Raw genomic sequence first — 26309 nt, 5'->3', positions numbered from 1 at the left:
TGCTGAGGGGAATGTAAAACAGTGCAGCCACTTTAGAAAGCAGTCTGGCAGTTCTTCAAAAAGTTAAATGTAGTGTTAACATCTGACCCCCAGCAATTTCACTCCTAAGCACATACCTGGGAAATGAAAACATATGTACTCATAAAAACTTGAACATGAATGTTCATAGCAGCATTATTCATGATAGCAAAAAAGTGGGAATAACTCACATGTCCATAAACTGATGTATAAACAGAAACTGGTATAACGATACTGTGGAACCTTATTTGGCAATAAAAAGAAATGAAGTACTGATACATGCTACCACATGGATGAACCTCAAAAATATTTTGCTAAGAGAAAGAAGCCAGTCACAAAAGACCACATATTGTACAACTACATTGATATTACATATCCAGAATAGGCTAATCCACAGAGATAGAAATTAAATTATTAGTTGCCTAAGGCTGGGGAGGGAATGGATGGGGTGGATGTTGAGAGGTGATAGCTAGGGATGCAGGATTTCTTTTTAAGGTAATGAAAATATCCTAAAATTGTGATCATGGATATACAACTCTGTGAATATACTAAACATTTTTAAATTATATAATTATAATTACACAATTATAAACAGGTGAATTGTATGGTATGTGAATCATATCTCAATAAAGATGATGATTATATCTTATTAAATAAAAACAACTCTATGCACTGTGGGTACTCAAAGCTTTCCCCAAGATGGCTGTAAATTGTCTTGGGGATGGGAATTTTATTCTTGGTGCTAGCTCTTGACCTAAGAATTCTAACCTGGTTCTGCAACACATTGACCTAGAAATGAAACTAAGTTCTTGACTGAAGTTCCGTCCTCCCAAGTCACCCTTCTTCCCCCTGCGAGGAGTACTCACGACTTCACTGGAGATCGGGCAGGGGAGACAGAGGAGGGAGGGCCATTACAGAAGAGTTGGCAGCTGTCAAAGCAGCATCAGGCCTCCTAATTTTTAGGATGCTCTTCACTCATTTCTTAACTGGGGCGTTTTTTCAGCCTTCTGCACCCGCACCATGTCCCTCAGGGCATCTCTCTAGCAACTCTCTTCGCTTCCTGCGCGGAGCAAACCAAATTCCTCCCCAGCACCGCTCAGGCAGAGCTGTTTAGAGTCAGACACAAAGATAAATGTCTCCCTAGGAGGAATTCTATTGTCAGCTGTTAAGACACTAATGTAGCTTTTTTTTTTTTGTAAAGTGGGGAGACTAGTTTAATGAACTCCATGCGCCCATCAGCCCCATTTTCAACGATTATCAATTTTTTTTGCCAATCTTGTTTTCACCTAAGATAAATTCATCTCAGTTACTTCTTATTTTGTGGGCTTTAAAAACAAAACTACAGATGCTCCTGTCAGCAAGGCATAGAAGCGGGGCTTAACAGCCTTCTGCTCTTTCCCAGTGCCGGGATGGAGCGCGGGAGCCCCGCACAGCCAGCGCGGGGCGCAGGGCGCAGGGCGGGTGTGCGGGGCGAGGGCAGACGCTAGGGGCGAGGGCGGGCCAGGGCGGGGGACAGGGGACCCGGCGCGGCGCAGGCGCGCGCGGCTAGAGCACGGTGTCGGGCACGGGGTCCTGCGGCGCCCCCTCGCGGGAGTAAAACTCGTCGATCACGCCCTGCGGGATGCGCTTCAGCATCTCCTTGGGGAAGATGCGCAGCAGCTTCCAGGCCAGGTCCAGCGACTCGAACACCGAGCGGTTCTCGTAGGGGCCTAGGGACAGGGCGGGGGTGTTAGGACTGTGTGTGGGGCGGGAGGAGGGTGAAGAGGTTACCGCCTCAGCGCCAGCGACGCGCCTTACCCTGGTTGATGAAGTTCTTCTCGAACTTCTGCAGGAATTCCAGGTAGAGCAGGTCCTCGGAGGTGAGCGCCTCCTCCCCCACCACCGCCTTCATGGCCTGCACGTCCTTCCCGATGGCGTAGCAGGCGTACTGGAGGGGGCAGAGGAGGCAGGGGGCCGCTGCGGGCTTACTGCTGAAGCCCCGTGGTCCCCAGGCTGGCTGTGCTGGGAGGCCCCTTTTGCCAGGAGAAAAACTCGTCGTCCAGATGGGGCTCAAACCTCCAGCTTCTGAAGCTAGATGACCCACCTACTCCTGGGCCCTCTCCTCCTTACCAGCTGGTTGGAGACATCCCCATGGTCCTTTCTCGTCATGCCCTCCCCAATGGCTGACTTCATCAGCCTCGACAGGGAAGGGAGCACGTTGATCGGGGGGTAGACCTGGGGGAGCAGAAGGGAGTGGCAGACGGCAGGGCCCAGGCTTTCCTTCCCTTCCCACCGTGGTTGTCTCTCCTTCTACGGTTCTCAGGAGACCCCTCTTTCATCCTACAGGGAGGTCAGCGGCCACAGCCGCCCTCCCTATCTCCCACCAATTCCAGGGCTTGGGTTTGCAGTCCTACATGTGTGTGGCCTGAGACAGGGCAATGGAGGGGGACAATAGCATGAAAATAGTTAATGAAAAGCTCACTATTTCAAAACTTCTGATTATTTGGACAAAAAAACAAGTTGAAGTGTAATAGTTAATAGTTGCAAAGAAAGAACCTCCTGAACAAAGATAAAAAAGTCACAGGGGTAGTCTTTAACCTACAAGTGGGACAGACTCATTGTTTTCTGCCCACCAAAGCAAATAACTGAAAACAGAAGAAAAATAGTATTTATTTAGTGTTTACTACCTTCCAGATGCTTTCTATATGCCAACTTTTTCTTTTCTTTTTTTTTTTTTTTTTGAGACAGTCTTGCCATTGACCCCCGTAGAATGCAGTGGCGTCAGCCTAGCTCACAGCAACCTCAAACTCCTGGGCTCAAGCGATCCTCCTGCCTCAGCCTCCTGAGTAGCTGGGACTATACGCATGCACCATGAAACCCAGCTAATTTTTCTATTTTTTGTAGAGATGGGGTCTCACTCTTGCTTAGGTTGGTCTCAAACTCCCAACTTCAAGCCATCCTCCCACCTCAGCCTCCCAGAGGGCTAGGATTACAGGCGCGAGCCACCGTACCAGGCCTGCCAACTTATTTTTATCCTCCCCAACCTATCTGTGTGATAAATTTTGTTATTCCTATTTTATAGATGAGGAAACCTAGGATCAGAGAGATGAAATTATTTTCTTGAGATTCCAGAGCCAGGTAAGCTGGATTCTACCCAGGCCTGTCTTCTGTCTGTGAACCACACAGTCTTCCCAGTGACTATCTCCTGCTCAGGGTTAGCTTTGGCTGGCCCCTCCTAAGGTGGTGGGACATCCGTTTGTCAGTGTCATTGGGGGAGAGAGCAGAGTAGGTGGGAAAGGAGCAGTACCTGTCTGTTATGAAGCTGTCTGTCCACGTAGATCTGTCCCTCTGTGATGAAGCCCGTCAGGTCTGGGATGGGGTGGGTGATATCTACGAGAAAACACACTGGCTTCCATGTGGATGGGGTCCAGGTCTCTGCCCACTTGGGGCCACCTGGGTTCTGTTCCTCTCCTGGGAATGATAGGGTGCAGGGCTCTGGGAGGGAAGGACAGCGTCTGCCCTGATGGAGGAAGAGCGCTGCTGCACAACCGTGTGTCTGGGTGGGAAAGGGAGGGCGCGGGGCTGTGGGGAGGCTACCGTCGTTGGGCATGGTGAGGATGGGGATCTGCGTGATGGACCCGCCCCGGCCCTCCACGCGGCCTGCCCGCTCGTAGATGGTGGCCAGGTCTGTGTACATGTATCCAGGGAAGCCTCGGCGCCCAGGCACTTCCTCTCTGGCAGCTGAGACCTGCAATATCCACGGCATTGGGGTAAGGAATGGGGTGAGAGGCTGAAGCAAGGAGGGGTGGGTGGGAGGCTCAGGGGCCCTGGTGGGGGCAGGAGAGGGATGGCCAGGCTGTGTGTGACTGAGTCCTGGAGCTCATGTGGGAGGGCAGGCCTGGGCAGGTGAGCTCCCCTCTATTTGTAGGGTGATCTGCCCTGGGGTCCCGGGCCTAGAGAGGGGCAGGGAAGATCTGACACCCTGGCCAGCCAGCTCACCTCCCGCAAGGCCTCTGCGTAGGAACTCATATCAGTCAGTATGACCAGCACGTGCTTCTCGCACTGGTAGGCGAGGAATTCGGCAGTGGTCAGCGCCAGGCGAGGGGTGATGATCCGCTCGATCCTGGAGGTGTGGCCAGGTGTTTAGAGAGCCTGGAGGTGCAGACCTATGCTCCACTAGGCCTGGGGCTGAGTGCAAGGTGAACTGGGAAGCTGGTGTTGTGCGAAGTGGCAGAGAATTGAATGAGATGAGCCTCTGCCCCCAGCCCCCAGGCCAGGGCAGGCCTCGGTTCCTAGGAGTGGGCACTCTCCAGCCACCCCGCTAGCCTTTGTCCAGGGTAGGAAAGGGGACAGAGGCTGAGGCCAGGAGGGGAGTTGGTGGCACAGGGCCAGGTAGGGCCAGGAGTGTCAAGAGCAGCCTGTCCCCTTGGACTGAGGCTTGTGTCAGCTGGAGCACTCACTTTGTGTCCTCCATGTGCTTTTGTCACTCACCGTCCCTCTCACTGCTCCCAGCACACTTGGTGTGTGTGCTTCCTACACTTGCCTGCCCTTGGGCCCCTCCTGCTTGGAGCTCCTGAACACCCTTGCTCTGGCTTCAGGCACTCTTGGCCCCGAGCTCTGGGCCTGGGGCTCTTCCCCTTGGTGATGTCATGGCAGCCTCCAGAATTCTGTCACCTAGTTTTTAGAGTGCCCTCAATACTCGGGATAGTTTATTAGAATTATTTCATCCACCTGACACCCAGATTTAAACTCCCATTTTCTAAATTTTTAAAATAGCAGTTTTTCTAAACTAATGTTTAGGGGAATGATCTCTTCAGGGGTGGCTTTGTGGAAGTGGCACAGAGATGAGGAGCCCTGAGTTGAGATGGTGGCTGGACCAGGTTGTGGGACGAGCTGAGGACTGCAGGTCATGGCCTGGTTCCCTCCTTCTGTCTGTGGGCCCTTCCCAGGCCACCATTTCCCCACCTGCACACTGCCGGGCTTTTCTCCCGGCTCTGGCTCATGCTGTAGTTCTGGGATGCCCCTGAGCCCTGGTACTTCGGGTCTGGGAAGGGGACAGGGTCTGGGAAAGGGACAGGGTCTGCCTGCCTGAGGGCAGTCTGGGCATCAGGGGAGAGCTCACGTGGGGTCATTGGCCAAGTTCAGGAAGAGGCAGACGTTCCCCATGGTTCCGTTCTGCTCAAAGTCAGACTTGAAGAACCTGGCTGTCTCCATGTTCACCTGGACACACAGCAGGGAGGGCTGGAGCCGGGGCCCTGTGGCCGGAGGACATGGCCTGGCCCTCCCAGCTCCCCTCAGGAAAGCCTGTGGACTGACTGGCTACCAGTGGTTGGGGGTGAAGGCGCACGGTCACTGGGTGACCCTGGGGCTTGAAAGGGCAGGGGCTGGGTTTGCTGCCCCAGTCCTGGTGGGGCCTCATAATACCTTCCCCAAGGGGTTCAGATTTCCTCAGGTCGAGCTCTGCTCAGTGCCATCCCCAACCCTCTCACAGCCAGCTGCTGCCCTGCCCACCTCTCTGTCCTCCCCTTGGACCCTCTGAGGGCCCCCTTGTATCCCCTTCTTGAGGCTGTTTTGTCTCCCCAAATTCCCTGGCTTCCTCCTCCTCCAGGCCACCCTGGACCCATCTTACAGCTGCCATGGGCTGCCCTGAGAGGCACATGCCCTGGTCGCCGAGCCCACTCCCCCTCTTCAGACTGGCCCAGAATCTGACAGCTTCCCAAGGACTGCCTGCCCCATCAGATCAGGCCGTGCCGGGGCCGAGGGAGACAGGCTGCCTGCTCACAGCTTCTGCAACCTGCCAATCTGCCCAGCCTCCCTTACCCCCATGGCTGCAAAGACGATGGCGAAGTTGTCATCGTGATAATCCAGCACAGCCTTGGACTTCTTCACCAGCCCCGCCTGGCGGCAGATCTGAGCAGCAATCTGGAGCGGAGCAGGTTGGGAGGGAGGACGTCAGAGTGGAGCCCAGAGCCTGCCCCCCCCCCCCCCGCACCACTGAGGGGGATGGACCAGCCCTCCCCGGTGCATCCTCCTGCCAAGGCCATTGTCGGGGGAGGGGATCCAAGCCCAGAGAGGTGACAGCGCTGCCCCAGGTCCTACAGTCCCACGGTCTTTTGGGGGGCAGGGACGGAGGGGGCTGTTCTATGGCTTCTAATGGGCTGTGGGTGCCTGACGTGAGAAACAGGGCAGAGTGACAGTCCCAAAGGTCAACCGCCTCAGCACGGGTTTGGGCAACTTGGCTTAGGTTGGTCAGGCCTTTGGGACCCCAACCCCCACCCCCTCATAGCATGCTGGGGGGTTATTTGAGCACAGAGTTGCCCCAGGCCTGCAGATACCATGTCCAGAGCCAGGATGTGGGGGCAGGGCACGGTGGGGGCACTTATCCCCTCTGATCACTCAGACCATTTGGAGTGGTCAGGGAGCTGGGTGGTTGGGGAGAAGCATCTGGAAGCCTTGTGACACCAGCTGCTCTGGGAGGACCCAGGCTGTTCCCTCTTGGTGGCGAGGGTGGAGTAGGTGCACGTGAGGAAGGGCCAGAAAAGGACCAGTGGGTGGAGGCTGTGAGCTCAGCCGGGCAGGACTTGCAACACTGTCAGCTACCCATGGGCTCCCACTTGGGGCAGCTTGAAGACCTGCTGGGGCTGGTGATGGACATGGGGGAGGTCTTGTGCAGCCCCGAGTCCCTGAGTGACCCCAGCTCGGCTGGCCCCTGTCTCCTTGGCACAGGAGCGCTCCTCACTGGCCTCACTGGCCTGGCCTGTGCTCTGTCCCTTCCCCTGGGTCATGCCTGTGGCCCTGCAGGCCTCACCTCATTGTGGGGCAGTCCAGCTGCTGAGAAGATGGGGATCTTCTGACCACGGGCAATGCTGTTCATGACGTCAATGGGAGAAATGCCCGTCTGAATCATCTCCTCGGGGTAGATGCGGGCGTGGGGGTTGATGGGCTGGCCTGGGAGGGGGCAACCATGAAGCCATGCTCAGGGGTTCAAGCCCTTCCCTGCCCTCCTCCAGCCTGCCCCAGACTCCAGAGCAACACTGGTTAATAGAACTTTCTGCAAGGATGGAAATGTGCTCTAACTGCGCTGCCCAATGTAACCCTAGACATGTGGCTGTTGAACATATGAAATGTGGCTTTGAAATGAAATTTTCTTTCATTTGAATTAGTTTAAATTTAAATAGCCACAGATCCAGTGCTACCTTGATGGCACTGCCCCAGTGCTTTGGCAGTCAGGGACTCAGGCTAAGGCCCTGTGGGTGGAGGCACAGCCCTCCTCACCACCGCCAGGTACTAGTGTGGGGTTCAGAGGACCTGAGGGTGACTTGGAGACTTCCTGTCTGAGCAGATGTATGTTCTGTGCTCTGCCACTGACTTGCTGTGTGGCCTCGTGCAAGCCATGGGCCTCCATCGTATCCCCCAGTAAACTGACAGGGTAGGGCTGGGCACTCAGGAAGGCTGCCCACTGGAATGCATGGGAGCCTGCAGACCACCCCAGCCCCGCTCAGGACTGGGAACCCACAGCAGGAGAGTGATGGCGTTGGGCAGTGTGTGGAGCACTGTCTAACGATGATGGCACAGGCTGGACAGGGAGTGCTGATGGCAGTGTTTGGGTTCAGTGGCATATTTGGGGACAGAGGCCCTTGCTGCTCTCATATCACATCTGATCTGCCTGTGTGTCTGACCTGCCCTGGGGTGAACCCTGGGCAGTTGCCTCGGCTTGTCTCTGGGCAGAGCTTCCAAGGCCAGGGTGGCAGAGGTGATGGCTGGGGTGGGGAAGGTGTTGGGGCTGGGTCCTGAAGCCATCCAGAGCCTCTGGTCACTCACCGTTGATATCCAGAAAGTCCTCTGCCATGACTGCTGGCCCCTTGTCAATGGGTTTGCCGGAGCCATTGAAAACCCGACCTGAGGGTGGGCGAGGAGTGTTGGAGGATGCTCAGGGCCAGCCCTGGATCCCTCTCTGCTGCCTACCCTCCACACCCACGAGCCTCCACCTACCCCCACATCCCCACTGCCCTGTGTCCCCTTCCCCTCAGGCCTCAGATACCCCAGAGAACTGGCCACAGTGACTGTCCCCTTGGGGGGTCTTCCTTCCTCTCCTGGAAACCTTTACAGGCAAGACCTTGGCCCAGGACAATGACTCTACTGGGGAATTCCAGGACTGGAAAAAGGGGAGGCTCAGGCCAGGTATGGCAGGTCTTGGGAGAGAATTAGGGGAAATTCAGGGCTTAGCAGTCCCTTTAAGCCTGACCCCAAATAGGTGGCTCCTACTGTACCTCTGGCTTATTGAACCTGCTTTCCTCATTTATTGAATACCTGTATGTCAGTCCCTGAGCTGGGGTCAGGGACCAAAGAAAGAAGGCACACTCCTGACCTTAAAGAGCTCACTGGGGAGATAGGTGTGTGAACAGGCAATGACAATGCAGTGTGCTTAGGGCCTGGTCAGAGAAGCTGGGCTGGGGGTGTCAGAGGGGCAACCCTACCCCGCACCATCCTATCCCTCACCCAGCATGTCCTCTGACACTGGAGTCCGTAGGATGTCCCCTGTGAATTCACAAGTGGTCTTCTGGGCATCGATCCCAGATGTCCCTTCAAACACCTGGAGACAAGAGGTAGTTACTCTAACAAGGGGCTTGCTGGAGCAAATGGGGCTACGCATTCTGGGCATGCCTTGTGCCCTCAGGAATATAGAACATTTCCTGTCTTCGGAGCTTGTAAGATAGTGTGGGAACTTCATGAGTTCCTTCATTTAGTCAACCAGCATTGACATCACTCACCTGAACAATTGCCTTGGTGCCGGCCACCTCAAGCACTTGTCCACTCCTCTGAGTCCCATCAGGGAGGGTGAAGTTGACAATCTCAGCATACTGGGCAAACTGGCAGGAGAGGAGAGCAACCCAGAGTGACCGTGAGACCAGAAGCAAAGTCCCTTCTCCTCCCCATCCCTCTTTGATCCAGTCTCAAGCTGTTGTCTCCCTTCTTTTGTCCAAACATTTGTGGAAATGAACTTGAGGGGCTGGGAAGTGGAAGTTTGAATTCTCCTTGGGAGGCAGTGTACCTGGATGTTTAGGAGCATGGACTTCAGAGCTGGAAGGCCAGGTTGGAATTGAAGAGCTGAAGCTTAGTAGCTGTGTGACCTTGCAGAGGTTACTTAATGACGTAAGTAACTCATTAAGTACTTAAGTCACTGAGTAATAAACTTTAGTTTTCTCATCTTTAAAGTGGGGCTGCTGCAGAGAGGAAATGAGATAATATATGAACATCCATGAGGATGGTGCCTGGCACCTTGTAAAAGGTCAATAAAATGTAGTAACTATTGGGCTGTCCAGGGCTCCTGGAAGACACAGACGCCCTGCTCTCAGGTGTCCTCATGTACCAGCGACAGTCTTTTCCTAGCCATAAAAATGGGATTGATTCACATATAGTCCTCCCAGGGTTCAAGAATAAAAAATATCAGGCTGATCCCTAGAATATATAAAAACTCTTACAACTGGACAATCAAAAGGATTTGATCAAAGGATCTGAATAGACATTTCTCCAAAAAAGATATACGAATGGCTAATAAGCACGTGATATGACCAACATCGTTAATCATTAGAGAAATGAAAATCAGAACCACAATGAGATACCACTGCACACCAACTAATGTGGCTAAAATCAAAAAGGCAGATACTAACAAGGGTTGCCAAGAATGTGGAGAGATTAGAACCCTCATACACTGCTGGGGGGTGCAAAATGATGCAGCCACTTTGGAAAGCAGTCCAGCAGCTCCTCAAAAAGTTAAATGTAGAGTTACCATCTGACCCCCAGCAATTTCACTCCTAGGAACACACCTGAGAAATGAAAACATATGTCCACACAAAAACTTGCACATGAATGTTCATAGCAGCATTATTCATGATAGCAAAAAAGTGAAAATAACTCACATGTCCATAAACTGATGAATGGATAAACAAAATATGGTACGATCATACAATGGAATATTTTTCAGCCTTAAAAAGGAATGCAGAACGGACATATGCCACAACATGGGTGGACCTTGAAAACATTATACTTAGAATAGCAAACAAGATGACAGGAAAGCAATAACAAAAAGCCTCCCAAAACTCCTCATCATGCTAAGTGAAAGAAGCCAGACAAAACAGGCCACAAATTATATGATTCTATTGATAGAAAATGTCTAAAATAGGCAAATGCATAGAGACAGAAAGTAGATTAGTGGTTGCCAGGGGCTGGGGTAGAGAGGATTGGGGTGATGACGACTAATGGGTATGGGGTTGCTTTTTGAGATGAAAATGTTTTGGAATTAGATAGTGATGATGGCTGTACAAGTCTGAGTAGACTAAAAAACGCTGAATGCACTTTAAAAGAGTGAAGTTTATGGTATGTGAATTATAATTTAAAAAAACAAAAACAAAAACCATCAGGCTGCCCTCCAGGACCACAGAGAGCAGGTGGGCAGGAGAGCTCTGCCTCTGCGCATGCTCCTTGGGTGCATGCTCCTCTGCGCATGCACCACCTGGTCCTAGTCTTTGCCCCATCTAGAGAAGGCTACAGGCCTGGCCAGGCAAGCTGGGCTTGAAGAGCACACCCTTCCCGCTGACATCGGTCCTCGGTCCTGGGCTTTCATCGGCCCCAAGAGAGGTAAGTACTGTACTTGCACCTTCGTTCCAGAGGAGGTCCTCGAACAAACACATTGCACCCTCCCTCACCTCCCAGGTGATTGATGCACTTCAGGGAGGAAGCCATATCTTAACCCAGCAAAAATCAGTGGTAAAAAGACAACCCTCTCCTCCCAAACTCTTAATACTTCAGGAAATTAAAGTATTCCTCTAAATTACTCCTTGGACATTGGAGGCAATCAAAACTGAAATGACAGATTGTCTAGAAAAGAATGAAGAGGACATCAATTCATGCCATGACACAGACATAAAGCTGTACCATGTTCTCTGACCATAATAGAAATCAAAACAAATAGAAACAAAAAAATGGTTAGAAAAACCGCAATAAGTATAGGAGAATTTATAGTCAGAATTAGAAAACATTTAGCTCTGAACAATAGTGAAAATCTATATATCAACATATGTGTGATACATTTAAAGCTTTAAATACTCAATATTAGAAAAGAAAAAAAGGTTAAAGAAGCCAAAAAGTATGCAATTTGATAAGTCAGAAAAAGAATGGCATTAAAATCCCGAAGAAAGTAGAAGAAATAAGAGGGCAGAAATTATTAAAATAGAAAACAAATGTATAATAGAGACAATCAACAAAGCCAAGGTGCTTCTTTGAAAAGCCTAATAAAATAGACAAATCACTGGCAACATTGATTAAGAAAAAAAGAAAAGGCATGAATAAATAAGTATTGTAATTAAAAAGTCTCAACTAGATAGACTTATAATCTTAAAAGGGTGAATTTAGATGAAATGAATAAAGTCTTAGAAGAATACAACTCAAACCAAAACCAATTAAAAATGAAATTGACAGCCAGAATAGCCAGGTGTGGTGGCAGGAGCCTGTAGTCTTAGCTGGCTGGGAGGCTGATTGCTTGAGCCCAGAATTCAAGCCTGGGCACCAGAGTGAGATCCTGTCTCTTAAAACACACATTCACACACATGCATACGCACAAGAAAGAAAGCCAGAATAATTCTGCAATCTTTAAAATATTGAATAATTTAAAGTCGTCCCATGAAGAAAACACCAGTGAGTTCTAACAGTCAAGGAACAAATAATTTGAAACTAATTAAGCTCTTCAAAAATCTGGAAGGAAAAGTACTGTATTTAACTCGTTTTATGAAGCAAGCATAACCATGATATCAAAATAAAATAATTATGGGAAAATTGTAGGCAATCTTACTCATGAACATGGATGTACAAATCCTAACAAAATATTAACAGACCCAATCCAACACGTACAAATGAAAATTATAAAAGAAAAAAATGAACATAAATAAATACACATACAAATAGAAAATTTAAAAAACAAAGTTGGGAATATTTAAAAAATGTAAAGTTAGTCTAGTATTAGAAAATCTATTAAGGTAATTCACTTTATTAATGGATTAAAAGATAAAAAACTATGAACATCTCAAAAATTTTTGGAGAAAGTTAAAAAACTATCCATGGTTAAAAACAAAAAACAAAGAGCAAAACTACTGTTTGAAAACACGGAATACAAAGGAAATTTCTTAACCCCAAAAAGAGTATCCTCAAAAAAACCTATAGAAAATATCATATTCAATGATATGATGCATAAAGCATTCCCTTTAAAATTAGGAAAAAACAAGAAAGCCCGCTGTCATCATTCCCTTCAGGATTGTATTGGGGGAACTAGCCAAACTCCATTTTGACTCTGGAAAACAACAACAAAAAAAAAAAAAAGAAAGAAAGAAAAAAGAAAAAGAAAATGAATAAAAATTAGAAGGAAACAAGACTATCAAATGGAAAGCCACAAATTCAAGTCCAATAAAGATGGTACCCAAGTGAAAACTACAGACCAATTTCTCTTATTAATATAGATGCAGAAATTCTAAATCAATTATTAGTCAGTCTAATCAAGCAGTGTATTAAATAAATAAATATGACCAAGTAGGATTTATTCCAAGAATGCCAGCCTAGAGCAATTGACATTTGGGAATTGGTCAACATCTGACAACAAAATTCACAATAATAGGAAGTTTGTCAACATAAATTAAAAGAAGAATCCCATAGAATTATGTAAAAAAGACTTTTGATAAAATCCAGCAGCTGTTTCTAAAGCAATGCTATGTAAAACAGGAGTGGAAGGCAACTACTTGAACATTAAACTATTTACCAAAACCAACATCAACATCTTTGCAAATGGTGAAATGCTAAAGCCATTTTTATGTCCAATAAAAATCAGTAACAGACAGAGATCCTGTTACACCATTGTTACATAATATTGTTTTGAAGTTTTTATTTATGTAATAAGACAAACAATTTTAAAAACATACCAGTAGACATAAGCGAAGACTGTTTACTTTTTTTAAAAAAAAGGTGGCAGTGGGAGGCGACTGGAAACCTGGAAACATGCTATCTATCAATAATGAGACTATCGAATAAGTCACGGTACATCCGTACTATAACCTGATTTGCCACTATCCAAAAGAATGGGTACAAGGTATATCTACTGAATGGAGAGAATCCTTGGTATCAAGAGACCAACACCAATGTCAACCTGTAAAGTGGATTTGCTGGTGTTTGAGCATATACAGCAGGGTCTTTACACTGGTTATCTCAGGGCTCTGGGAATAAAGTGGTTAGGGGCAGTAGTTAACATTATGTGTCTTTTCTTTGTTTCGCCAAGTTACAAGAAGCATGTGTAATTTTTGTAATTAAAATATAATGCAGGCCAGGCGTGGTGGCTCACGCCTGTAATCCTAGCCCTCTGGGAGGCCGAGGCGGGTGGATCGCTCTAGGTCAGGAGTTCGAGACCAGCCTGAGCGAGACCCCGTCTCTACTAAAAATAGAAATAAAAATTATCTGGACAACTAAAAATATATATAGAAAAAATTAGCCGGGCATGGTGGCGCATGCCTGTAGTCCCAGCTACTCGGGAGGCCGAGGCAGTAGAATCGTTTAAGCCCAGGAGTTTGAGGTTGCTGTGAGCTAGGCTGACGCCATGGCACTCACTCTAGCCCGGGCAACAAAGTGAGACTCTGTCTCAAAAAAAAAAAAAAAAAAATATATATATATATATATATATATATATATAATGCAACTTGGGAACATTTTCAAGTACAGTGCAGGTGGTTATTGCCATGATTATCATTATTATATTCCCTGCTGGCCACAAACTAGTGACTTCAGGGGTCTGCGGGATGGGCAGATGGCCCAATTCCTCAGCAAGGTGTGACCAGGGTAGGCGCCACTCCGTGGGGCACCCCTGCTGGGGTTGAACTTGAGACTAGAAGGTTTGCGGCTCTAACAGTCTCTGAAGGAAGCTCCGGCTTGGGCCCCTCCTTGTCCTGTGAAGATGGTGGGAAGGTGACCCTGTTCTTCCCCAAACCACCCTTCAGGGCTTGCGGGGGTGAGGCGGGGCGGTGAGGGGGTCGCAACAGAAGGCCTGCCCCAGGAGAATGCTCTGCGGTGGAAGGGGCTGCGAATGCCCAGGCGTCAACCACAAGAGGGAGCCCAAGAGCAAGGACAGCGAGCGCCGGGGAAACGCGCTAAATCGAAGACCTGGCTCCTTTTCCTCGCCCACTCCAAGCCCGCCTGTGTCTGTATTTGAAATGGCCATTGCCTCGTTGTCAGTTCACTGGGGTAACAGTGGGCTGTTTTAACCTCGTCGGAAAAATTGCTGGACAGAGCACAAGCCAGAGTGGGCCCAAAGGAAATCAGGCAGTGGGGTGATAAAAGTGACCATTTTTATGTGGGTTTATGTGGTGAAGGAGGGTGGGGGAAAGGGCAGTGGAGATGAGGGTGGTGCATTGAGTGTCCCCCAAAGATGAAATCAGAGAAAATGAACTTTAAACAGCAGACATTACGGTTAGACACAGGGAAGAACTGTCAGGCTCTCACACTCAGGCACAGAGTGTGTAGAGTCTTGGGGCCCGTTAGGAAGAAAATGCCAGGATCTATGTGTGTGTGTATTGACTGATTGTTGGTGGGGCAGGGTCTCATAACCAGTCAGGGCAGCGGGTGCCGGGGGAAAATTCCAGTGTGCTCCAAAGGGCCCTGTTTTGCAGCCACATCAGCAAGCCTGATCCTATCAACTCACTGTTGCTTACTAGGAGGATTGCGGGAAGTAGGGATGAATCAGCGCAACCAATCCCCTGTGCTGGAGAGTCAAGTGAGCATTGGAAATCATCCTCAGAGCTGATGCATACTCTTTCCAAAGCAGCCACAGATGTTTGGGATCAAGTCTGGTGGATAAGATGAGTGCTTACCCCAGCTCCCAAATAAGGACCAGTTTGCATCAAAGAATACAGGAGTTGGAAGATCCCCTAGAGTGGAGGATCTCAAATTGTGGTCCCCAGACCAGCATCAGCAGCATCACCTGGGAACTTGTTAGAAGTGCAAATTCTTGGTCCCCACCCCAGATCTGCGGAATCAGAATGTCAGGGTGGGGCCCAGCAATCTGCATGTTAACAAGCTCTTCAGAGGATTCTGATACATGATCAAATTCTACAAATTAGAGATTTAGCCTTTTCTGGGTCATGAACTCTGGAAAATCAGATGAACCCATAGAAACTTCCCCCAGAAAAATGCACAGGCACATTCATATATAAATCTTCAATCAAGGTTTGCGTACAATTTCAAGGCCCTTATTCCCTGGGCTAAGAACCTCTGATCTACACAAAATTCTTCTCCCAAATGTTTTTCCATTTGAGAAGGATGGAAGCAGGGAGTAATTGCCTGTGTGGTTCAATGTGAACAGAAGGTGGCGCTGTAGAAACAGAATTGTGGCACTTTGCCCAAGCAACTCTGGAAGAAGGAAGCAGGTGTGGGGCCTTGGAGAGGGATGCATAGAGGCGCTTCTCCTCCTGAACTTATAAGACTATAAACCACCAGTTCCTTTCCTTCCTCTGCAAGCCGGGGATTCTCTGGGTGCCTCTACCGCCCAATTATTTTGCTCTGCACAGTTACAGATGCAAGCAGTAATCACAGGACCATAGGTCTGGGGACCTAGCTCAGCTCCATTTTACAGTTAAGAAAATACCTGCATAGATACCATCTCTCCCTGGCACACTGGGGCCCACATGGAATGACAGGTCTGGTAGGGAGTGTGGTGGCACAGGAGATGGCACCAAGTATTTGATCAGGCTTATTAGCATTCAGGAAGAGCCACAGCTGTCTGTTCTTGGGGGGAATAAAAACAATACATTTGTCTGATTTGACTCTCACAACAACGTTATTCTCATTCAATAGATGAGGAAACTGGGATTTATGATCCTAGATAGATGGTTCTGGAACTTCAGGGAGCATGAGATCACCCAGAGGGCTTGTAAGAACAGACCTCTGTGCCCCACTGCTGGAGCTGCCGATCAGTCTGAGGTGGAGCCCAAGAATTTGTATGTCTAACAAGTCCCCAGCTGGCGCTAGGCTGTTGATCTAGGATTGACGGGTAGCTAGTAGAAAAGAGAGGGATGGAGCTGGGATTAAAACTCATGAAGTCTGACTCATCAGACTCTCTGGCCCCAGGGTACCACACTTAATTACTCAGCCACACTTCCGCTGGGGGCACCCCTCACACTGGCAGATCAAGCAACATTGGCCATAGGAACATGGAGTCTGTTTCTAGCAGCAGGTGGGTCTGATGCCTTCAATATGGTTGGCTTGAGTTTTGACAGGTGCGTATCTAGTTATGCTAACATTCATTCATTCATTTGTCTCATTAGTTTACTCACCCTTCCTTTGCACAAACATACCGAGCACCTATTACCATCTGGGTGTTCAGGAAAAGTGCTATGTTGGGCTCCTAGAACTAAGAATTAATAAACACAGTCCACGGCCAGTAGGAGGGGGGGTGGGGAGGTGGTTCGTAGAGGAGGGGGCAAGGAGGAGACTAGCCAGATCCAGACCAAATGCCCGGATGGATGCTGCCAATAAGACTACAAAAAGTAGAAAAGATGGAGAGCCTCAATGCCTGGGAAGCTGGGAGAGGCACCCAGGAAAAGGTGGCCAGGGGATGAGTCAGAGGAAGGGACTAGGGGAGGGTCATCCAGGAGGCAGAGGGAAAAGCAGGTGCACAGAATTACAGCTAGATAGGAGGAATAAGTTCTAGTTATTCCTGCACCACTGTAGGATGACTATAGTTAACAGTAATATATTATATGGTTTCAAATAGCTAGAAGGAGGATATTGAATGTTCCCAACACAAGAAATGGTAAATGTTTGAGGAGATGGATATACTATTAATAATTACCCTGACCTGATCACTATGCATATATGTGTGGAAACATTGCTATGTACCCCATAAATATGTACAATTATTATATGTCAATTTGAAACATTATTGGCTGGGTGAGGTGGCTCACACCTGTAATCCTAGCACTCTGGGACATGGGAGGATAGCTTGAGGTCAGGAATTCAAGACCAGCCTGAGCAAGAGAGAGACCCCATCTCTACTGAAAAAATAGAAAGAAATGAGCTGGACAACTAAAAATATATAGAAAAAATTAGCCGGGCATGGTGGCACATGCCTGTAGTCCCAGCTACTCGGGAGGCTGAGGAAGAAAGATCGCTTGAGCCCAGGAGTTTGAGGTTGCTGTGAGCTAGGCTGATGCCACGGCACTCTAGCCCAGGCAACAGAGCAAGACTCTGTCTCAAAAAAAAAAAAATTATTACTGATATAAGCCCACACTTTTGTCATGCCTTCCCATGTACTCCATACTCTCATCCAACTAATTGTGAGAGGAGTTCTTAACCTGGAGCCTATGTGAGTCCAAGGAGAGAACTCAGGGGCTCTGTGATCTTGGATAGGCAAGTTACATTTTATATTCATGAACCTTTACAGAAATTTAGTATTTCCTCCAATTCTGAGTACAGGTAACAAGCCACAGTAGAATTAGCAGGACTGCACTACCTGTGACTTTGTCACTGGCGGAAATCACAGATGTTTTCATATGACATTTCAGTTGTAGCAGCCATCTCAAAATATTGTGTGTTCATCACTACTTTAAAATTATGGCAGTTATTAAACTGGCAATGAGACCCAGTTATTTAATTTAGTAATAAACATATATTACTCATCACATTTTTAGAATAGTGAATGCAAAGGCCCAGAGATATCAAATGGCAGCTCCATGCAGAGACAGTGTGGGTTTCTAACTGGAGAAGGGAGGGTGGTGAGAGTGAGTGGAAAGGTACACAGGGACCCTTAGAGAGAAGGCCAGTGAGGTGCAGGCACTGGGCGCCCTAAGTGAATTTGAAGCCAGGGACAGCTGCACGGTGGAGAGGATGGGAGGGTGACGGGCTGGGAGCCCAGAGGCCATGGCCATAACACGGTAGTGGTGGGGTGGGAGAGAGCCACAGAATATGGACATGGGCAGACGAGGGTTCAAGGGCGGCACCCAGGTTTCCGGTTTGCACAGTGGTGGGGTTAGGTGGAAGGCTGTGGGGTCAGAACTGGTTGGAGGAGGGAGGACAACAGAGTGATCTCTACCTTGGCAGGGCACTTTATCACTAAAAAATCCCCAACCCCAGGACTCAAAATACTGTCTGTCGCTGTCTACCATGTTCTTACAGTTCTTAAGGGATGTAAAACAGCCCACCTGCCATTTACTTTTGTTGGGTCCCACCCCCTCCCCCCCTTCCCTTCCCACCCATGTTGCTGGTTCTGGAACTGAGACATTCCAAAGGCTTTGGAAACCGTCCTGATCCCTAGAAATGTTAGCTGGCATGAACCTGCTGCCTCCTCCACTTCCCCTCTAGAAGAAGACCCAGTGGGAGACGCAGGTGGGGCGAGTCCAGCCTTTGAGGAAGTCAGACACCATTCTACTGACGGGCAGTGGAGGGGGACAGCTCGTTAGTGGTAGAAGCAGCTTTCCCAAGGCCAGAGCAGGGGTCTCTGTGGGGTTTTTATGGATTTTTGGCCCCCACTGAAAAGGCAGGAAGGAGAAACCCTGGGTAGCTGGGGAGACAGCTAGGGAAGGAGGATGTGGGAGTGGATGACAGGTGTTAGAAAGAACAGAGCAGGGCCTGGGGCAATTTAGAAGAAATCCTGTGAGTGGGAGGGTAGCAGGGGGGGGGGCAGTGGGAGGGGGACCCGAGCCCTGGGATTTGGCCTTAGCGCCAGGGAAGCAGCAGGAGAGTCTCACCTTGACCTGGTCCAGCACCACCAGGGGCCCGTTGACACTGCACACGGTCCTGTAGGCTGGGGGAAGGGCAGGGAGTGAGTGAGGGTCCCACCCCAGCCAGACCCCCCCCCCACAGAGGCATCCCCCCCTTCCCTCCCTCCGCACACCCCCACCTCCTTCCCTGCCCAGCCTGGGCCATCAGGGCCATTAGCTGTGACAGGGCCAGCCACCATTGCTGTGAGGGTCATGGCCCTGCCCGCGGGCCCCCTGCCGCTCGGACACCTGCAGGAGGCTGGGGGAGGGCCGGGCAGAGGGCAGAGGGCTTTCTCATCCCTGATGGGCTTCCCCTCTGGCCTCAACCCCCACCTCACCCACTCCCTCCCCTCTGACTCACAGCATTTTCCAAAAGCTTCTGGCCCCCAGCTGTGGCCAGAAAGTGCCCTCTTCTGCCCCTCACCAAGGCCACGTTTCCCTCCATTCACCCCACACTGACTGAGCACTGTGTGTGTGTGTGTGTGTGTGTGTGTGTGTGTGTGTGTGTGCAGGCCCCTGTGAGAAAAGGCAAACAGGGCCTCTGCTCCCACCACAAGGCCCTGCTGAGGCCCTGCCAGGGGGTGCTGAACCCTCTGGCTCAGTGGGTGCTCAGTGAGGGAGGGGAGGGAGCTAAACTAAAGGGTGGGAGGAAGAAGCAGGATGTCCAAAGACCTATCGGCTGGAGACCCACACACGGGAAATGAGCTCAGCTTGCAGGGAGGGATTAGGTTAGATATGAAGAAGTACTTCCTAACCCCAGTGCCAGGGGCTCTGATAGAAGAAGCCATGAACTGGCAGCCAGGAAGCCTCATTCTGGTTCTGCTCAGGACTCGCGCTGAGGGACCCTGGGACAGTCCCTTGCCCACAGTCCCCAGATGCCATACCCCTTCCCTGTGAGGCAGCAGAGACACCTGAGATGCAGGCTCTGGGTGAGGCAAGGTGGGTGGGCTATCTCGGAGGGTGCAGTTGCTCACAGGCTGGCAGGACCTCAGAGCGGAGAGTGGTCCAGCCCCTCTTTTCACAGGCCAGGAAAACGGGCCCAGAGGGTGAAAAGCCTCGCCCAGGGCCACACAGCACATTCGAGGCAGAGCTTCTCCTCAGACCATACGGCTCAGCTCACTCACCCTCACACTTCCAGGCAAGCCTGGCCCGAGCCACCCCATGCCAAAGGGCAATCGAAGCCCTTCCCCTCCCTAGCCTGGGTGTCTGTGGTCAATCCCCTTATATTTGCCTGATCTAAGCCCCTTTCATCAGGACTCAGACCGGGCAAGGAGATTCTTGCACAGATCTCTGCAAGGGTCCTGCAAGGACTGTGTGGAAGACTCGGGGGCTCAAGAAGACAAGTCCCACTTGGGCTCTGGCCCAGAGTGGGACTCTCAACTCCCGGCCCTCGAGCCTGCCCACGTCACCTGAGCCCCCTCTTCTCCTTCCCTGTACCCATGAAGGACGTGTCCCACCTTCCCCGGCACCAGGAAGCAGGCCCTAGAGATGCCTTCTCAATGGGGCAGGGGCAGAGCCTTTCTCTTTCTCTCTGTAGCCTTCCTGTCAAGGTGTCTCCATCTTAACAAATACTCCCTCAGTCCCGCCTTCCTCCAGCTCCCCCCTCACAGCCCGCCCTCTCACAAGTGTGGTCTCCAATTGCTCACTTCCCTTCTCCACCTTCCACCGGCTCCTCTGCCCTCACTGCTGTGGCTCTGGTGGCCACCGCTGGCCCCCAGGCTGCTAATTCCAGAGGCCTGGGAGCCTCGGCCCGTCCTTCGAGCCCCGCCTCTGGGGCTGTGCCTCAGCCTCCCTGGAAGTCTCTGTGGTCAGGCCTTGAGATGTCGAGGTCCTGGAGGCTTGGCCTGGCTCTCTCCTTTCCTATATCATCTGCCTCCTCCTTCCCTCCTCCCTGCCTTTCTTCCAGCGCATCTACTTGCCTTCCGTGTACTAGGCTAGGCAAATGAAGGTGACAGATAAAACATGGAGCCTACAGTCTAAAAGCGGGGATAAAGAGAAAATAGTACAATTACAAACTGCGGTAGCTGCTATGAAGGGAAAGATCAGGATGGGTGAGTGAGAATGGGCGGGAGGACCAGCCTGGGTGCTCTCAGTGACAGAAAGGGCAGAGGGCTGGTGTGCATAGGCCCGCTTCCCGTGCACGAAGACCTGTCAACTCCACGAGGGCAGGGTGTCGTCTGTGGTGCTCACTGCTGTGTCCCACCTCTTAGAATAGTGCTGGCTCCATGGGAGGCACTCAATACATATTTGCAGGATGAATTATGAAAGGCGTTAATGGTTCCAGCAGCTCATTCCCATACTGCTGGCATCAGAACAGAGGTGCGCCCGCTACCTGCCCGGCCCCCACACCAAAAGAGTGTCCTGTTGCCCAGCCTGAGGCCTTGTGCCCCTGGCTCCAGCCACACTCCCTGTGAAGACAGAGGGTGGAAGAGAGGAGAAAGGGGGTGCCCAGGGCTAAGGGTGGGGTAGGCATAGGGGGACAGAGACTGGGGCCTCACCCTCCCCAAGGAAAAAAAATCTCCAAAGAGCACCCCCCACACACACACACACACACACACACACACACACACCCGCCCACATGGTGCTTTGGTCAAATTGTCTGAATTGTTAGAACTGTGTCCAGCAGAATGGAGCAGGTAGCCCGGCAGAGGATGGAGGGAGAAGCAGGGAGGAGGAAATGCATTGTGCAAGCAGGGGAATGAGGGGTGGGAGAGGAGAGACCCTCATTTTTATAAGCCCCAAGAAGAGCTGGCATCTTGCTGACCTCATAGAGAAAAGAACACACCTGCCAAAGGGCAGGGATGGGGGAAGAAAGCAGTGAACCATGATGCAAAGACGCGTGGTGGGTGGGCCTGGTAGGGAGGTGGGGGCTGGGAGGCAAGGGGCCAGGAGGGCCAGAAAGCCCCAGGGAATGGTTTCCAATTTGGAGACAATTCCAATTTCAGAGACAAGTCTTTCAACTTCCTCCCTTCTTCACAGCCGGCTCCCCCCACTCCACAGCCCCTGCCCACGAAATCCGCATTAACCCTGACGTCCGGCTACTCTGGGGGGCGGGGGAGCGGTGCTGCAGGATGGGTGGAGGGTCAGAGCACCCTTCCCTAAGCGGAAGGCCCGGTCAGGAAGGAGCCCCGGGGCTGCTGCGAACTGCTGGCTGCTGCAGGCCCTCTGGGAGTCGGGGTGGGAGGGAGCCGCCTCCCCCAGGCCACCCGGTGACCAGCATGAGGTCTCTAAGTCCCCCATCTTAGGGCACCAGCCTCATCTGTAAACCGCCTTCCCAGGCTTCTGGCAGCCTCAGGGCCTGGCTCTAGGTGGGCTTCAGAAAGAGTGGTTGGATGAGTGCATCACTCCACAGCCTGGTGGCTGCACTGCAGACAGTCCACTCACGTAGCTGTTTCTGTTCCACGTTGGACTGTTCATATCCTTCAAGGCTCTGCCCTGGACTGACTCCTGCAGCCTAGCGGGTCCGCTCCCCGCTGCAGGCCCATGGCACCACAGACTGGCACCCTGGACCGATTGTCTCTCCCCTCAGACTAGGGCTCTGTCTCCCCTGTCAGACCAGAACAGACCTTTTCTTAGAGGCTGTCTGGTTTGGACACAGCCAACACGGTGCCTAAGCCACAAAGGCGTCCTTGACTGGAAGTCAGGCCTTTTGTTTGTATACCCCCAACTCTGCGTGTGTCTGTTGTATGGCCCAGAAAGTGAGTTGATTTCTCCTAGGACACACCACAAACCAGGACAGTATCCTGTAGCACTCAGGGATTGTGGCCACTGCTCAACCCTGGGAGGCACCCCTTGACCCTGGAGAGGGAAGGCAGAGGGCTGGATCAGACGACCTTAGGGGCCCTCCTCCAATGGGCCTTCCAGAGACTTTGCAGACACTCCCTCCAGCTGCTCTGCCCACCCCCTCCATTGTCCTAGCTGACACTTTGGGTTGCACTTTGGACTGCCGGCTGGTGGAGCGCCTCCCTGCCCCCACCTCTCCACCGCCTACCCTGTCAAAGGCTCAGCAGGGATCCCGCGCGGCCCACTAATTAGCGCCAGCCCAGCCACACCTGCAGCGTCCTGGGAGAGGGCTGAGACAGGCGCCCATGCGTGAGGCCAGGGTGGGGGCAAGCCCGGGGCAGCAGGTCCTGCACCTCCTCCCTGATCCCGCTGGAGGGATTAGGGGAGGGCGGGCAGGGGCTGGAAGCTGAGGGCTCTTAGAATCAGCCCAAGACCCTGCTGGTTGGGATTCTCCCAGTGTACCTCCCTCCCCTTTCAGTTGAGGAAACTGAGGCGGGTGGCAAAGTCAGTGGTTTGGTGCTCAAGCCCCTGGGTGATCTGACCTGGCTCTCTCCCTCCAACCAGGCTGCCAGCTTGTCCCTCCTAACCTTTGCTCATGCTGGGCACCCCCCGTCCAGCCTAACCCCACAAGAACAGACACGTTGCCAGGCCAACTCCTTCCCAAGGAAGCCAAGGCCTTGGGAAATGCTCTACTCTGTGGGAGGCGAAGGGGACCCTTCTTTCCCAGGGTGGATATGGTGGGGTTCACTCCCCGTCCTGATTCTACCCTGCCTCCTCCTTCCTGGCCAATTCTTTCTCAGCAGAGAGATCACACCCTCAAAGGCTCAGGCCTGTTCGGTCCACCTCCTCCAGAAAGGGCAGATTTGTCAAGCTGCCCCGGGCTCACCTCCACACATGGCCACACAAGCCCTGGGGCCTCCTGCCCCTCTGGTACCCCTAGCTCTCCTCCTAGGCCCTGTCTGCAGAGTCCTCCTGCCTGGGCCCAACATATGTGGCCAGGCTCACTTTCTGAGCACACACTCTCGCTCACACACACACACACACACACACACACACACACACGTAGATCACCCAAGCAGACACACAAACTCACCCTTGCCCTGAGGGTACAAGCATGCACAACACACACTCTCACACATTTCCTCACCCCAAGGTAGCCTAGGCTGGGGACCTCCCTCCCTTCTCCTGCAGAGATGGCCCCTTATCCAGGTGGCCCCACTGCATTACTCGACTGGACACAGAGCCCCCTACATCTCCCCGGGTCTCGGGTCCCCCTTTGTCTGAGGACCCAGCAGCCACCCCAGATCCCCACCCTGAGAGGGACACAGCAGTCCTGCCTCCAGCCTACTGAGGGTGCAGCCTTGAGCCTCCAAATCTTCCGCTGGTTCTGCGCCTGTCCCCATCCCCCCAGGGAGAACCCCCGCCCACTGGCCCCAGCACCTGAGGAGGAAGGAGGGGTTGGGGAGACGCTGCAGGTGAAGAAGTGGGCCCTGTGGGGGGGACGGTGTTTGCGCTGGGCTGGGGTATCTTGGTGCATAGCAAAAGCAAAGGTACTGGCGGAGCAAGGCCTGGAAGGGCTCCCTGACTGCTGGACCACATCTGCTCTGGGTCAGCCACCAAGCCATCCTCACAGAAGGCATGCAGACATGGTGGGCACCACTCCCCCACCCCCAGCCTAGTACTTTCCCTCATGCCAAGGGCATATTGACTGTAAATAAGGGGCTGGCTGGGAGGGAAATGGCTGGAGGCAGCTCCAGGCCTGGGTAGTCCTGGCCAGAGAAAGAGAAGGAGGAGGAGGCAGTGTGTGGGGTGAGACTGCACCTACAGGGTCCCTGGGAGGGCACATTCCAGGGAGAAGGAAAGCAGAGCATGACAGTAGGATCCTACACCAGACTCAGCACCTGGCAGATCTCCTGTGCCTGGGGGAGGGGGCACACAGGGACTGAACGATAGTCTCACACCCCAGCTCAGGGCTCCAGGCCTGGTCTCTGGATCCAAAGGGTCCCCAGTCACTGCATATTTCTGGGCTTGGCAACCCCAGCTTTGGCCCAAGGAGAATCTGTACCTCCCATCCTACCCCCACCGCCATGGGGCAGGGCCTGCAGGGCCTCATTGAGAAACCTGACACGCCCCATTCCCACCGTTTCTCCTAAACTGGAATGTGCTCCACCCTCAGCACCTGCCCCAGGCCTCAGGAGGTGCCCCAAATCCCAGGGCTCACTCCCCTGCTGCCTGGCTCCATCTCAGCCCCCAGCTGCCCTCAGTGCATTCCATCCCCTCTGCTGGCCTGGATAGTGCCAGAAGCAGGGAGGGAGGAGGAGTGGCTGGGCCAGGCTTGCTTCCCCTCACCCCACACACCCTGGTAGGAGCCTCTGGCTCTGCCTAGCTGTGGCCGGCCTGGCTGGTGGCTTGGCTGGTTTACTCCAGCGAGCTGGGCTGTCTGAGAATTCACCAACCCAGAGAGTGACCTTGGACAAGGAGATGAGGGGGTCCCTTTAGTCCTCTGGACCTTGCCCCAGATCTGGATTTGGCCAACCTCTGCAGGACAGGCACATGAGCCATGCACAGGGCCTCCCCTCTCTAAAACTGCCAAGGAGACACCCCACCCCCATGAGCATGTCCATGCCCCTATGCCTGGACACTAGCCCTCACCCCAACTGCACATACACATTACCACACTCAGACATGTGATATTGCCCAAACACATGTGCTCTCCCGTGAGCACACACACACGTAGATCACCCAAGCAGACACACAAACTCACCCTTGCGCTGAGGGTACAAGCATGCACAACACACACTGTCACATTTCCTCACCCCAAGGTAGCCTAGGCTGGGGACCTCTCTCCCTTCTCCTGCAGAGATGGCCCCTTATCCAGGTGGCCCCACTGCATTACTCCGCTGGACAGGGAGCCCCCTACATCTCCCCGGGTCTCGGGTCCCCCGCTTTGTCTGAGGACCCAGCAGCCACCCCAGATCCCCGCCCTGACCTTACCCATGGTGGAGGGGGAAGGTCATACTCACTAACACGGGGGTGGGTGATATAGTTTCGAGTGATCGCCTGCATGTGCTCTCGGGCTGGGCCCAGGTCACAGCCACTGCCGGGAAGCCCCCCAGGCCTGCTGTCTACCTTCATGGCCATGGTGCAGGGTGGGCTAGGAGACAAGTGTCTGAACCTACTGGTGGCAGCTCTAAGACTTCGGGTCCAGCTGGAGCTGGAGAGAGCTGCCCAGCCTGCCTCCGCGGCCACCCGCCCCTCTCCTCCCCTCCCACTTCCTTCTCTCCTCCCCTGCGTTGACTGTAAACAGGGAAGCCCAGTGCTCTAGCTGGGAAGCTTTTCCCCACACCCAGGCTGTGCAGATCTGGGAGGGGCCGGAGGCTGTGAGGGAGAAAGGCAGAGGGGAAGGCTGGCTTTCTCCAGCCTCTGTGCTTGGCTACTGCTCTGCCCCAAGCCAGTGTGAATCCAGTTCCTCCCTGCAGAACTTCAAGTGCTCTCAGCTGTCCTCCTGCTGCCCCCGCCCCTCACCCACCTGTTCCTGGTCTCCTCCCCACACCCAATTTCTGGCAGCCTGTGCTCTCCTCACTGTCCGCCCAACCTACCCTCACCCTGCACCCCCTGCCCTGACTATACCTGGGTATTCTTTCCCTACACAATTCCATCATCATCTTTTTGAACATCCATAGAGAACTATTTCCTGGCTAGCTTCAGTGACACCTCTTACAGGAAGCCTTTCCTGGATTCTCC

General features: G+C 52.1%; 1 protein-coding gene across 1 annotated transcript; it reads right to left on the bottom strand.

Annotated features, from left to right (window-relative positions):
* Nucleotides 1–615: 615 nt before the first annotated feature.
* On the bottom strand, nt 616–25786 carry ATP6V1B1 (ATPase H+ transporting V1 subunit B1). Its single transcript, XM_045549813.1, has 14 exons — nt 25589–25786; nt 18771–18826; nt 8769–8867; nt 8497–8590; nt 7819–7896; nt 6806–6945; nt 5818–5919; nt 5120–5217; nt 3997–4120; nt 3595–3745; nt 3305–3387; nt 2128–2232; nt 1816–1945; nt 616–1727 (listed from the first exon to the last, which is right to left on the bottom strand). Exons 1-14 carry the CDS (start codon nt 25704–25706, stop codon nt 1564–1566), a joined length of 1542 nt encoding a protein of 513 aa, XP_045405769.1. The 5' UTR covers nt 25707–25786; the 3' UTR covers nt 616–1563.
* Nucleotides 25787–26309: the final 523 nt, after the last annotated feature.

This window comes from Lemur catta, chromosome 4 (assembly GCF_020740605.2).
Source record: "Lemur catta isolate mLemCat1 chromosome 4, mLemCat1.pri, whole genome shotgun sequence".
Classification (NCBI taxonomy): domain Eukaryota; kingdom Metazoa; phylum Chordata; class Mammalia; order Primates; family Lemuridae; genus Lemur; species Lemur catta.
The sequence above is the reverse complement of the archived record's forward strand: the minus strand, read 5'-3'. Positions and strand labels throughout refer to the sequence as shown.